At 35.8% G+C, this 15,545-nt stretch overlaps 1 protein-coding gene across 1 annotated transcript in view; it reads right to left on the reverse strand.

Annotated features, from left to right (window-relative positions):
• Window positions 1-15,545, reverse strand: part of KCNH8 (potassium voltage-gated channel subfamily H member 8) — a gene marked incomplete at both ends in the record, with an annotated part of 188,164 nt that overhangs the window by 91,514 nt on the left and 81,105 nt on the right. The window contains 2 exons of the mRNA XM_080339990.1: window positions 300-427; window positions 15,036-15,167. Coding sequence (XP_080196116.1) covers window positions 300-427; window positions 15,036-15,167 — 260 coding nt within the window. The remainder of the gene's footprint in view (window positions 1-299; window positions 428-15,035; window positions 15,168-15,545) is intronic.

Raw genomic sequence — 15,545 nt, forward strand, 5'->3', positions numbered from 1 at the left:
GGAATGAAATAATTGAGATGGTAAGGTAAACTGGAACCTAAAATTAGGTTCTGAGAAATTCTATAATGTTGCTTTCCTGGGATTAAAAAAATGTTTACAGTATGGCTAAATGCACTGTCTTGCTGTATGAAGAGTAATAGATACCATAGTAGGCAGAACTGCACTTCAGTGGACTGAACTTTACTGCTTTTGTTATCATAAAATTATGTCTAGGACATATCTCATGTACTTACTGACCTTCTACAGCACTTAAAAAAATGACCATAGAAAGACTACACTTTTTAAAGAATTATACCTACATTATTAATTTTTAATTTGTTCTTCTCTCTTCTTTGTAGATGTCCAGAGATATGATAAAGGACAGCTCTACTCCGTCTTCGTGCTGACTCAAAATGTGACCCCGCTCTTCCTCTTCCTTTCCATTTTTCTGCAGAACAGAAGTGATAGTACATTTAATATTAGTAAATGGTACTTTAACCTTTGGGAGCTGAACTACTGACATTTTAGACTTTGGCAGAAGCAGGGCTGCATGTAAAGATTATACACAGCTTTTCTTAGTTTTGTTTAATCTTTTGCATTTAAGAGAACTAAATCCCTCTCCCGAAGGGCAAGTAAAAATCACTGTTTTGTTTTAATTGTAAAATGCCTTCACACAACTTGGAAGTAATTAATTACAAGGTATGATTTCATAGATAAGAAAAATATAATCTTTGCTGTTTCAGAAAATGAAATGATGATTACTGATCAGAGGCAAGCATAGCTAAGAACAACCACTTAAAGTGTCCTTAAGGTGTTCCTCCGTTCTCTTTTATTTCAGGGGAAAAAAAAAAAACCCAAAATCTCTTGTGGAATACTTTTTACAACAAAGAATTTGACTAGTACTAGGCTTCCATTATGTTAGAAAATGCTAATTAGCAAGCTTGCTCATTAGTAATATCCAATTCTTATATTCATGCATTTAGAATTCTTTTCCCACCACATGGTCACTAGTATTATCACTTGACACATTCCTTCGTGACATGAAATTCATTAAGAGTAAAGACTGAACACTGTTTTGGAAAGGTTTGTGGTTATTTCCTCCATTCAGACATCTGTAATTGTCAGTCATGGGAAGAATTTTTTTTCTTGCTTAGACAGTAAATTTGAAGTAACTCCATTGACTCTGATGGAATTACATTGAAGTGATGCCAGAGTAAAAGAAAGCAGACATTTTGTGATGTGTCAGGATTAAGAAAAATAGGAATTATGGGAATAAAGGAAGAAGCAGTTTGTCAAGTAAGTTTAATTAAGGTCAATTCAATGCATACAAATTAAGGGGGCAAAAAAACCCCAAAACTCAATTAGCAGAGCCAGCTACATCTTGAAACTTGCATAGAAAAGCAAAAAAAAAAAAAAATTACAGAAAACTGACGTATTTTTGGCTCTGCAACACAAAACTGTACATAGCAAAAAGTGTAGGAAGCTAGACTTTGCAAACTTCTTGATGAAGTAGTAATTTCAGGTAATGCCTGCAAGATCCCCCTCTGGCTGAGGATATTTACATATCAGTAAAGAGAAGAAGGGGGGGAAAAAAAAAAAAAAAAGAAGGGAAGAATGTTGCACTGCAAAACTAAATAGCTACTCCTAAGCTGTAGGAGGTAAATGGAAAAGCCCCATACTTCCCCATCAGGCACTTGGGTACCTGTAGGTGATTTAAAGAGCTGCAGCAAATACAAGTACCAGCTACAAAGACAGGTAAAACAAAATTGACTATTTCGGATAATGCTCAACGAAATGAACATGTTATTTTTAAAATTTCATCTCTCAATCATTAAACCATTCAAAACTCAAATGGAATTTTAAAGCTGTTCTTAAATTTGGAGCAAGAGCAAAGTGCTTATCTGTTTCTCTGAGCAGAAATGAATTTAAATCTATTGAATCAGGTATCCACTGTAGTATTGGACAGCTGCAATAGTCTGTTTTTGTCATATGACTTGGAAATTGTCTTTATAATTATTTACAGGACTCCCTTCCCTTTTGCAACCTGAAGTGTCATGTTGGAAAAGGCCATCCAGTTTACTGCCTCCCAAAATAGTGAATAAAACATGTTTCAGTTCTCCTATGTGGCATGCTGAGAAAGCGGGCAAATTACCTTTCCCAAGTTTCTGGCCAGCAATGCTTTCAGGACTCTTTAGCTAAAGGCTTCACCCTCATGATGTCTCACATCTATTACCTCTCCATGTCTTCAATCTACAAAACACAAGATATTCCATCCTGGTAGGTGGCAGATGCAACTCCTAACCTCAGATTTGCCCTTTTCTTACATGCTGAGCTGGAAGGTGTCCATGACACCACTTCCTTCCAGAATAGCAATAGTTACTATGGATACAGTTGATACACATGCATTCACTTAAAGTTGTTTCTTTTTTCTATAGGTATATTGACACTGAATTTTTATTTTTGTGTCCACTCTTTTGTAAAAAAACAAGGTCCTTGTAAGATTCAAAATTTTATATGCCACTGAACTGATAAAGTTTTGCTTTAGATGGATCCCATCTCTCCTATGTAGGTTTAGCATTTCAGCCACTAAGAATTCTATACTCATTAACTTGCTCAGGCTGTGGGGCTTGATAGGGCACTTAGAATGATACTAGTTATATTCAATCACATGCTGATTCCACTATTTGCAAAGGATTAATGCTACCTCTATGTTAATATTGGAAGTCACTCAACTCCTAGGGACAGCAAAGCACAGATAAAAAGGGAAAACATGACATTGATTATGAAGTAATAATAGTTTGCTTTTTTGAACAAAATGGTGAAGATTTTTTTATTGTATTTATTAGCAGTGAAAAAAAGTATGAGTTGCCTATGCAGATAAGATACCATCAGACAATGCCATCACTGAAGCATGTGTCAATACCTTATAACGTAAACCATTGAATGACATTAATGAATTGTTTTGCTTTAAGATCTTCCAAAAGCTTTTAGGAAAAGAGATAATCCTGATTCTTACTAAACTAGGTTGTTCAGCTTGTATTTGTGCGATTATTGCCTTTAACCTTCATTTCTTTCCTGTCATACTCAGTTTACAGATTGTTTCTTTCTGGTTCTTAAAAAATACTTGAGGTACCCAACAGACTTGCTTTTGTCTTGTCATGGCTGTTCTTAGCAAAAAAGATACAATAGTAAATCCATTCATAAGAAGAAAGTAACTTTAAATACATCTGTTTTATTTTTACCCTGTGCTTAAAATCAAAAGCTTTTATCATCTCACCAAATACTGTGAGAAATCATCGTGCTAAAAAAAAACCCGCAGATTTGGGGCACTATTTCCTGGTGCTTCTACACACTCCTTCCTATGTGAAGATAGTCCTCCCCTAAAAATAGCTCTTATAAAGGATGCTTTGCAATTTAGTCTTAGCTGCCCTTTTCTTTGATCAGAAAAGTGATAACTAGTTTTTTTAACTCTTCTTGCTGTTCTTCTGTGTTGCTTTTTCTTTTAAGTGAGATCAGGAATAGCACCACAACCATCACACACGACAATATCAGGAGACTTTTCTAAGAAAAGAAACTAACAACACCTCTTTGCCAATCTTAATATTAGTTTCATAATGGCTTAAGGGTTCTTACAATCTTGTAGGGGAAGGTTACTGTAAAAAAGTACAATCAGACAGAGATAACTTTGTAACTGCTGACTTTTCTATTTGTGGTTTTATAAGAACATGGGGCATCAATCTTCCTCTTAAAGTTAATGGAAAGTGGAAGCATCAGTCTTTTCTTGTCCCCTTGGAAAAAAAAAATGAATCTACTCCTTAGGTATAAATCAGAAAAATAAAACCTGACAAATTCTGATAAGCTCTACTAGGTATATGCTGCCTTATCAATGCTAAAGAACTGAAAACTGGCCAAATTAAACCCAAGTCTATGTATTTTTTTTCTTCAAAGCATAGAAGAGTAGTCAGAACATAACACTGGAGATAGTCCAGAATACTTTATGGTTTATAATGTTCTCATTCCCCAGATAAAGTATGACACATTTAAGTCCTTAAAATGTAAAATAAAGTTTGAAATCATCAAATGGGAGGTCAGACTCATGCTATTCTTCCAGTCATGAAGTTCAGGTGGTAACAAATAAAAGATATCACAAGTCCTTCCTGAGGAAGAGTCAGACCTGGAGGAGGGGTGCTCAACACATGGTCAGGGAGCCCATTGCAGCCCAACTGCTCTTGAGGACCTTCCTTCTCAGGACAGCTGAGAGTGTGACAGGAACCAGCTCATGGCCCAGGAACTCTTCTATGGGCATGAGCAGGTTGCATGTGAATACCAAACTGCCGTTGTTCTGTCTCTACCCCTGTGCTTGGTTTTAAGTGTGAAGGTATAGGAACTTCCTTGAGAAGCAAATGCACCACGTACAAGCAGAACCACCATTATCTTCTTGTGGAGTAGGTTCAGGCTGTCTACACTGAGTAACTCTGATGTGACTTGGAAGCATTATGCACACTCCATAGCAGAGAAGCTATGGCATAAGTGAGACCATGAGATGCATCTTTCTCCAAATATCGAAATAAGCTAACCTGCTCTGGTCAGAATGTTTGCACATTAGTAACAAAAAATCTCACAGCCTTGGTACATTTCCTCATTTATGACAGCATTAATTTGTATCCCTTCGAAAGAACTGCTGTCACTATTTCCTCAGGTTATGCATAATCACAACTGAATATGCATTAATTAAAACCCCTACCTAGATTTCCCTCTGGTGTGATTAAATGCCCAACATGCACTGTACAGAATCATCTCCATCTGATCATGGATCATTAACACAGAAAGTTTTCTATTCAAGTGTGTGTGGATGCAAAAAAAGAAAATTAATAACTAGCATCTCATTTGTATTACACAGGAATACCCACGCTTTATTCACAGAAAGTAGTTCTACCAAAACCCAATGGCACGGAGTTATCCTAAAGGCTGTGAGGCTGCAGACTTGGACCTCATAGCAGTATTTCTGCAATTTTCAAATAGTATAAATATGACCATCTCAAGTCATGTCATGCAGCAAACCTGACTGTCCATGTGGACAAAAGTAGGGAAAGATAATCTTTGAACACTTTGCAAGGAAGAGTTCTGAAGAAAAGCAGTGTGCTACAATCAGATGGCTCCAGATCTACTTGGACAGTCAACCCTACAGTACCTGCTGTCTAAAAAAAAAATAAAAATAGGTTTATTTAATAGTGTAGTGTATACTTTTATAAGTAGGTTTGTATAAAATGATGAGATAACTTCTTCTTAGCTCTTTCAAGGTCCAGGAGCAAGTATGAGGAATAAATAAGCAAAATTTTTATTCTACTAACATTTTACTGAGAGTACTGGATAAGTTAATAGAGTAGCTAAGGACATTTTAATTTATTTCACTGTTTATAAAGCTAAAATCAATCACAACATGAAATGTTGTAATGCCAGCTCCCACCTAAGAAAATTTGTCATCAAAATTCTGAACTTATAAACTAGATTTCCTTTTGAACAACAACAAGAAGAAAGAACAGGACAAATGGACTTTCTTCGTTGCTAAGAAGTGTCCAGATATGGACAGACACGAAGAGATCCATGATGCTGCTAAATGTAGGTTCTGGAGCACTGTGAAAAGGGGTAGTAACTGGGCTAACACTCTGACTTTGAACTACTGATGGTTGGACCCTCCCTTCCTCCAAACACAGAGGAAGTGGCATATTCATGTACCTACAGGATCTCTCCTATGCTGTACTGTGAAATCAGGCAGGGAAATAAACCTCACCCATTACCTTTCCTGTATAATTCTGGGTATCATAACCCAGCCATTTAGCCCAGCTGCACAGTGGGATGATGGTACCTGCAATATAAGTACTGAACTGTTCTTTTTTGATCCTGACTTCAATGAACCATTTACTAAATAATTTCTCCATTATTAATCTTACAACTCTGTCTATAAAAAGCTCCCTCTATGAATTGCAATTGTCCTTTAAGTACAAGTCTTGAGAAACTCTCATTACTTACATCATATGGTAAAGAAAAACACAGTAGGAAGTGTGATCTTTGCATAGACACCCATGAATAGCCCACATGACATAAAATAAATACAACGGTGTCTACTGGAAACACAATGGTAATTAATCGTATCAAATATCATTACATCAAAATACATTTCATATGTAGCCCTCAAAAAACAAGAACAACACCACCAAAACTGCAAAACAATCAATAAAAAACCCCACAAAAAACCACAAACAAAACACAAATCAAAGTCAATTCCAAAGGAGAAAATTGGCGTAAAGCAATGCATAAATATTCTGAACAAACAGAAAAAAATTCAGAAACAGATTGCATGGAAGTCCTGCATGAATTTTTCTAGGCTTTTAAAAACCCTTTAGCTAACTTTCAGAAATTATTCTCTGGGGACAGCACATCAGCAGTTGTCAGTAAAGTGACAAAAGGCTGCTTTGCTGTTAATGACAGAATAAAAGCACTACCGTGGGCAACAGGCTGCAAGAGGTCTGTTGGTTGCATGACACATTCTTTCTGTCAACAACAACTGAATATTCGTGGAACTATTAGCTGTATGGTGGATCCATCTAGCCTCTAGCCTTTTTTTTATTCTGTTAACTGATTAACTGATTCAATAAGAAGATGTACTTAACGCACATACCAGATGAAAAACTGTAAACATTATTACAGAATATTTCTTAAAGGACCAGTTTTACACAGAATCAGTTGTATGGTTTTCATCAATTTTATATTGTGCCTTCAGAGAAAATTCAGCTGTGAACAGGCAGACAAGAGAAGCAATAGTATACATTAGTACTACTGTTTCATGGATCTGAAAGACCTTTAAACATGGTATGCTTATAAGATAAGAAATCCCTAACCACATTTTAGGCTGCTAAGTCTTCTCTCATTAAGAAAAACAGGTAGGAGGAGACAAACAAAGACCAGAAGAAAGGTTCTTTCTCCATCTCAGTGGCTGAGGGGTGAACACTTCTAAATAAATAAATACATCTTCTTTTATAGATGCCAATATTTGGGCCTGTGTCATAAAATTCAGAACTAAAAAAAAAAAAAAAAAAATCCAGGCAGACATCTGAAGGTGAACTGACTTTAAGCTATTTCCCCATTTATTAATACTGTTGACTTCTTCCAGGTTTTACGTAAAAAGTTAAAGAATGTAAAAGTAAATTAATTATTTAGTAAAGTAAAATAGTCCAACTAAAAAATAACTACTTCATAATTGTGTAAAAATAGTTTATTTACCAGCTTATCACTACACAATTATAGAGAGCGGTCTCAGAAAAGTGAAAATTGGAATTTTCATTATGCCACCAATTTTGAAAGGTGTCTATTGATTTAAATGGAGTAGTCACATGTAGTTCTTACAAAATAAAACTTAATGTTGAATTTAGAGCTAGGTCATCACTTATTCTTTCAGGGTTTTTTTTGTGTGACTTATTGCCTGGAACAGGTTGCATTTCCCATAGTGAGTGTTAGCTCATACCAAAATTATAAGTTCATTTACCATTATAAACAAAAACCGTAACTGTAATAATACAAAGAATACTGGAAATATTTTTAAAAGACCATGGAGCTTAAAAATTTCCAGTTATTTAAGTCACTGAGAAAAATTTGGTTGACTTAAGCAAATATTAACGTCTGACTTTCTGTGCAAGGATGCAGTATTTAAGGACATTATCTCACTGAATCTAAAGGTTTTCTTCATTCCTTTAATTCCATTAATTTAATCACATACTTTATTTACTGATATTTTGTCCTCCAGAATATTTGAGGAAGGTTATTTACAATCTGAGTTGATCATAATTTCAGAATAATTCTTCTTTGCACAAATTACTTAAAAAAAATTCACAGAGGTTGATGGTAAAGTGTAACTTTACTCACTTAAATGAAAATAGTAATATATACACCTGAATAATTTCTATCTGGTAATGAAAGCAAGTCCTCTGATAATGAAGACTTGTTTTCTTGATATATTTATCTACTATTCAGAACCAGATCTGTCACATATAAAAATGCTTTGTAGTCATTGCAACTTGTCCAGAAGCAAAACAGAGGGGAAATAGCTTTAATATATAGAGAGTCAATATTTATATAAGTTCAAAACCATAAAATGTCTGTGTGTGTTTTGTGTGGTTATTAGAACAACCAGAGAGTATCTCTGATTATCTCTCAAGGAATGAGATTTTCAGACTATGAAAGTGACTGGTCATAAAGCAAAACTCTTTTACAATCTTAATTATACAAGGTAGAGTGGATGGTTGGCAGTTAAAAGACTGTTGTTGCTACAGGTAGGCAAAACTCACCTGTAATAGGTCTTATTTGCTGAGTTTTTATAGGACCTTAGAGTTACTCTGAGGAGCTACAGCAAAAATTGCCTTCAATATAACTACAATTACAGGTGAATTCTCAAATGGTCCAGTTCCCTTTATTTGTGTTTCTGAACACAAAGTACATGTGCAATATGTATTCTAGTCCTAGTCCTCATTGTCTCTTAACTAATAAAACGTAAGACATCAGATTGTGTCTAGGCCTGTGAAAGTCTTTAAAGACATTTCTTCCTTTGAAGATTTTTTTTTCCATAGAAATAAGACATTTATGTACAACGGTTTGCCTACCCTCTACCTCCTAAAAAACACCCCTTATTCTCCTCAAAAAATCACCTACCATACACACAACTCTGAGGAACTCTTCTAATTGGCAACACACATACTGAGTATATTCCCTGCTTCTTCCATACTTTTTGTTATCAGTCTTGCATGGTTGAACTAGCAAACTCTAAAATGAACATCTTAAGATATTTTTCCAATAAGTCCACCATCAACCTAGTCCAAGTAACAGAAAAGAACCAAACTGAAAAACAAACCAAAAAACTCTACACAAACAACACCTCCCTATTTGATAACTTGATTTCTAAGGAAAAGTGTTTGCCATCCACTAACCAGGAAGAAAGGAGTTTCTCTTTACTGAAGGCAGAAGAGATGCAGATCCGTTCTAATTTGATGGTCAGCCAGAAATAAAGTCATCCTAGACAGGAGGTAACTGAATCATTGTAGAACAAAGGCTTCCCCAATTCATTCTTCCTTTGAGTAATGGAAAAGTTGAGGTAAAACTGTGCTTCTATCCCACGTCCTCCATTGGCAGAACTCACGATGCTCCATGCATCTTGAACAATTTTATCTGCATTGAATATGTACCTCTAGGTGACTATACAACCCCTTCTATATTTCCTGCCTCCTGACAGGTGTATGGAGCTTTAAAATGAAAAGTTGTTCCCTGAATATTCACTGCTGTAGCTTGAGGAATCACAAAGTAGCTGAGACAGTAATTAAACAGAATAAATCAAAGTGCACATTACAGAATTTCTTAGAAGAAGAGCCCATCCCTGCACCCACCAGGCAATTTTACATAAAAATCTGGAATGCAAAATAGTTGGCACATGGTATTTCACTTCTGGCACACTGAAAAGAACAACCTCCCCCTCCAACAAATGATGTTTAATCAAAATAAATCTGTTTTCTTAAAAATTCTTATAGACCTAAGGATTAATAAGAAGCCAGAAAAAGCTAGCCAGTTAAACCATAACACTGTAGCTGAGTTAAATCTGTGGTGGGAAAGGGTGTAGTCCAACTTTTAATTCACATCAAATAGAAGGATAAAAGCACCTTTGCCAACAGGCAGGCCAGTCTGGTGAGAGGGCCTTCAAACTAGGAACAATGTGGGAGGAGAGGATGACCAATAAACAAGTGAGGAGGTGGTGAGCTAGACTGACAACTGACTGAACTCCTGGGCTCAGAGGGTTGTGATCCAAAGCATGAAGTTGGAATATATTCATCAGTGATTTGGATGAGGGAGTAGAGTGTACTATCAGCAAGTTTGCTGATGACACCAAGCTGGGAGGAGTGGCTGACATGCCAGAAGGCTGTGCTGCCATCCAGCAAGACCTGGGCAGGCTGGAGAGTTGGGCAAGGAAAAATGTAATGAAATATAACAAGGGCAAGTGTAAAGTATTGCATCTGTGCAGGAACAACCCCAGGTTCCATTATAAGTTGGGAAATTACCTATTAGACAGTAGTGTAGGGGAAAGGGACCTGGGGGTCCTGGTGGACAGCAGGATGACCATGAGCCAGCACTGTGCCTTTATGGCCAAGAAGGCCAATGGCATCCTGGGGTGTATTAGAAGAGGGGTGGTTAGTAAGTCAAGAGAGGTTCTCCTTCCCCTCTTCTCTGCCCTGGTGAGACCACATCTGGAATATTGCGTCCCGTTCTGGGCCCCTCAGTTCCAGAAGGATAGGGAACGGCTGGAGAGACTTCAGCATAGGGCCACGAAGATGGTTAAGTGAGTGGAGCACCTCCCTTATGAGGAAAGGCTGAGGGAGCTTGGTCTCTTTAGCTTGGAGAAGAGGAGATTGAGGGGTGACCTTATTAATGTTTACAAATGTATAAAGGGTGAGTGCCAAGAGGATGGAGCCAGGCTCTTCTCAGTGACAACCAATGGTAGGACAAAGGATAATGGGTTCAAACTGGAACACAAGAGGTTCCACTTAAATTTGAGAAGAAACTTCTCAGTGTGGGTATCAGAACACTGGAACAGGCTGCCCAGGGAGGTTGTGGAGTCTCCTACTCTGGAGACATTCAAAAACCACCTGGACATATTCCTGTGTAGCCTCATCTAAGCATTCCTGCTCTGGCAGGTGGATTGGACTAGATGATCTTTTGAGGTCCCTTCCAATTACTAACATTCTGTGATTCTGTGATAAAGTTGAGGAAATTTATCTTAAAATAATTGTTTTCAAACAAAGAGCTAAAATTTTTCTCAAATTAAAAACAGGCAAAAAGCCCCCTATTAACAATAAAGGCTGAAGGAAACTTTTTTGAATGAGTTGTATTCAACAGGTGAATTTTAGCAGTGATTATAACAGTAGCACTCTACATGAATAAAACAAAAACTATTACTTATTTGCATAGAAGTTACAGATTTAAAATAGTTGCAGACCAATTTAATTTATTTTCCTACCTAGATTCTTGTAATCTTACTAACTTCCAGCATGTGTCTGGTTGTATTATGGACATTTCATATACAGAAATGAAAAAACACTGACCCAGTCATACCATATTGGAGTCCAGATTTGTAATTTGATGTTTTTGGCTTAATCAGTTTTCCTCCAAAGGGACGATGGAACTCTTAACCAATTTACCAAAATGTACCTCTTTATAGGTTAGGATAGTAAAACATGTTTCCCATAGCACTGTTTAAGAAACAGTTTCTGAATGAATTGTTTTGTTTTTTGTTTTTTTAAAAACCCAAAACAACCAACCAAACAACAACAACAACAAACAACAACAAAAAATCCTCCACAAACAAAACAAAACAAAACAAGAAACCTCCCCAAAAACAACAACAACAACAACAAAAACCCCCAAAACCTCATCGTCCTTTATATTGGAAAGACCATCAATTTGATTAAAGAGTCCAAATTTAGGAAGAATAGGTGTAGAGTTGCCTTTCACAACAGCAAATGATTATGGGTATTATTAAGCAGATGGAAAAAAAGAGTGTATTTCTACAATAAACTTACAGGTAGGGGAAACATGTTGTTGAAAGCAAATTAACGCTATCAGAAAGCTGAGGCCTCTAAGAACATTGCAATTAAAAAGGGTGTGGAGGTGAAGGAGAAGGATGGTAAATTAACTCAAAAAAACCAAGCCAAACCAAAGAAGCCATATGAGAGTTACTGTCACAGTATTTCTCAAAGACTGCCAAACTTCTCATGTGTATTTTTTTCTTTTTTCCTATGAAAGTCTCAGAAAAAAATCTGCTCTTCCCATTGGCTCAGAGGGCTGATTTCACTGGAAACTTTTATACAGAAGAGAAGAAGAAAAAGTTACGTTAAATTTGTGTTTAGAATGAGCCTTTCAAAAGAAAAGGTCACAGACGGCATCTGACATTTGGGCTGAGTAAAGGGAAATCAGGCAAAAAAGTGGACTTTGCATGATGCATTGGCACAAAGGAGCAACCAAAGTTGTGTGAACAAATGAGATAAAATCGATAAGAATAGGTATGCAGAAAATCAAAGAAGGTATGAGCTCCTGAGGTCTGTAAAAGTAAAAAGACAATCCACAAGGAGAGAGGCCATTAAACCAGGAGAAAAAGCTCAGGAAGGTGTCCTCATACAAGTGCAAGGAGAACAAGATTTTACAGATGAAACAAACAGTATCAAAGGCAGGAAAGACATGAGGATAAATGAGTCTGGAGAAGACTTTTGGAGGTACAACCAGTGAGAGTGTATTATTGTAGACTGCTGTTGGAATGTCAAGTCCAAAATAGACTTAGGAAAAAAAGGAACATGAAGAAATTCTGTTAGATAAGGTTTCTAAGGAAGCTAGAAATTAAAAGGAAGTGAAATGTGGCTATTTATGATCTATACAAATTATAAAATCCTGTTCTTGATAGAACAGTAGAGAAACAGACTGAAATGAAAACGTTAATATTACAGCCTTACATGGGCAGAAGAGCTTGACACTGAGCATATTTACACCTATATTCTCCTTTCCATACACAACCTTACTGCAAGTGATACGCCAAAAAGGCAATAGAAATCAGTATAATGGCAATTATATTGCACCAAGAGCTAGCTTTCAACTCCAGGTTTAGAGGTTGCCTGATTTTTGAAAAGACAAATTCAGTAATCTTTGAAATAATAAAATTATCTTTTAATGAGTATTTACCGTAAAAATAAGATCTGATAATGTGTATCAATCACTTTGCAACACATGTTAACCACTGAACATCAAAAAATATTTTCAATACCTTTAATCAAAATGCAAACTCTTTTTTTCTGTTAATATAGGGTGCATCCTACATGCCTAACAGTAGCTGCAGTCTAAGCAAAGAAGAACCAAATACTTCTACATGTTAAACATTCTGAAATGTCAGATACTGCATCAATTGTATAGCTTGTACCGAGAATTCTTTTATGACAACCATAAGATGACGTTCACCAGTGGAGGACAAGTGAATCACTCTGCACAGGAAGAATTTGAATGTCACTTAAAGTGCTAATGTATCATTAAATGTATTGTCATACAGCTAAGAAGATTTACATAATATTAATATGCTGGAATTGTTTGTAAATATTTTGAATAAATGGTTAAATCCTGTTTCTTATCTCACTTTATTATATAAAACAGTGTATTTGGCAAAGCCCCACACAAAGTGCTACTTTCTGTCACCATGATGCAAACAAATATCACCACAGTATAAAATGATTGTAATGGTTTTAAAATTAGTATAAAGGGAAGGAACAACAAAGTTTTGGGATTGCGCTCTAGAACACATAGCACAAGACAGCCACATGTTAATATTCATAAGCTTATAGCAATTGAATGGGCTAGTGTAAGGTAGCTATGTATAAATGTGTTCCTCTGTCAGTACACAGTAGAAAGAGTATTGGATTTAAATGTGCAACAACAAACATGAGTTAAAATCTACTTAGATTTACAATTTGACATGAACCCTCATCAAAAGCTGAAGGTCATTTTAATCCATCCTAAAATAAGTATACAGCTGTAAAATGTTTATCAGATAACCGATAGCTGTCATTTTACAAGTAGTCAGTGATATATTGTACCTATATCAAGTCATCACTGGCATACTAAATGCAGTTTCTCATTAAGCATATCCTGAAAATGTGCATGTTTCATAAGGTAAATCGTTAGCCTTTGAAACACAGATGTTCTGACAACGTCTCTTCTACAAGGCCCCACATTTGATGTTTTAACTAAATACTTTTTTAAACTTTAATAAGTGAAATGTTTTCTAATACTTAAGGAGAAAATAGATAAAATATGTTTTATATTTTATTTTTTTTTACTTTGAGGGGAAGTGAGTGGTTGAAACTAGATGTAAGGAAAAGTTGCAAAATGTGCTTGTGTACTACTTCAAAGCCTTTCTTCAATCTTCCAGCTCAGAAATTCTCAAATATATTCAATGCAGAAAGTGAAGGATGTAAAAACCCCTCTATTATTAAAGGCTTCAAAAGTAAGACAAAGGTGAAATTATTTGCCCAAATGTACAGAAGAGGCAGACATTATTAGCATAAATGTTGATTTAATAATATTCTGTAGCTCTTTCACCTTCTACAGATAAACTTTCTCTAGACAGTTCCTTTGACACTAAAAAAATTGCAACCTTAAAGTCTTAGTTCACTATACCTTCAAGAAATGTAAACCTAGAATAAGTTCACTGCCTTTGATACACAACATGGGTCAATGCTGATGGCATAACCTCCATTCCTCCACGCTGTCTTTGCTCTGTAACACTGTGTTACCAGAATTTAGCACAACTTGACTACACTATAGAGTCCAAACAATTTTATAGCAACTGTGAATCATTAGCGTAACACAATCTTTTTCCAAATTTATGAGAGAATCATTGCACTGTTTCCTTTCAAGAGCAGATAAATATAAGAACATATCTCTCACAGTATTGAATATTCCTAAAGACATAATAAATATTAATATTTCATATAATGTAATGAACATTAGATAATACATGAATAGTCATGTTTCTCAATAGGTAAAATAATTTCTAAAATTGTATGTTCTACTTAGAGAAACACATTACAAAAATGCATTCATTCATCTTTCAGCTATGTTGAAATCAGATTGTCAAAAAGAATGCTTGGAAAGGTCTAGCTTTTCCAAAATGTACCTGTGAAAATCCAGAAATAAACAAATTAAATCACAACGCATTAAACAAATTTAATTTTGAGGACAAAGTAAGCTGTCCTCTAGATTCCATGCTTACAGAATGTGGGCCAATATGTAAATTTAAAACAAAATTACAAATAAGAACTGCAATAAATTGTCCTTCCATGTCATAAATTAATTTATTCTTTTGAAAGCTAGGTGTTTGCTATATTGAAAAGTGTACACGAGAGACACAGTTCATATAGGTGTGACTCTCAAAAAAGTTATCAGTGTTGGTTCTTATCAATGTTGTTGCAATTCACACAAACCTTCCTTTTTGTCTTCTGCAGCAATCTTCACTTTTGTGTCTGTTATGTCTTTGAAAGAGGCCAGAAAGAGTACTACATCTCCTTTTTCATTCTTTATTGGAACAATATCCAGTAGGCACCAGAATGAAGACCCTGCAAGGATAAAGAATGAATTTAATTCAAACAGCTGTCTTTCAGCAGGGGAAGGGGCAGGGGGGAGGAGGGGGGCAGTGGGGGCAGAAGAAGTGAACCACTCAAACTAACGTAATTTGGAAAAAAATTTCTTATTTAGGAGGTCAGTATTCAGGGAATCACAGATGTTCAGTCCACTTAGATCTCCTTGCATCATTGGTTGAAGCTCAGTAATACTGCTCTCTCTAGAAGCAAGGCATTAATTTAAATGCAAAATTTAACTACAGGGATCATTAATAGAGTTTAATGAAGCTGCTTTCTCTTCTGAAGCCATGCTTCCTTTGAACTCTCAAGTGATGTTTCTTATTTTACTGGAATAGCTTTCACTTTGTTAACTTG

The sequence above is a fragment of the Nesoenas mayeri genome, assembly GCF_963082525.1.
Source record: "Nesoenas mayeri genome assembly, chromosome: 2".
Lineage (NCBI taxonomy): Eukaryota > Metazoa > Chordata > Aves > Columbiformes > Columbidae > Nesoenas > Nesoenas mayeri.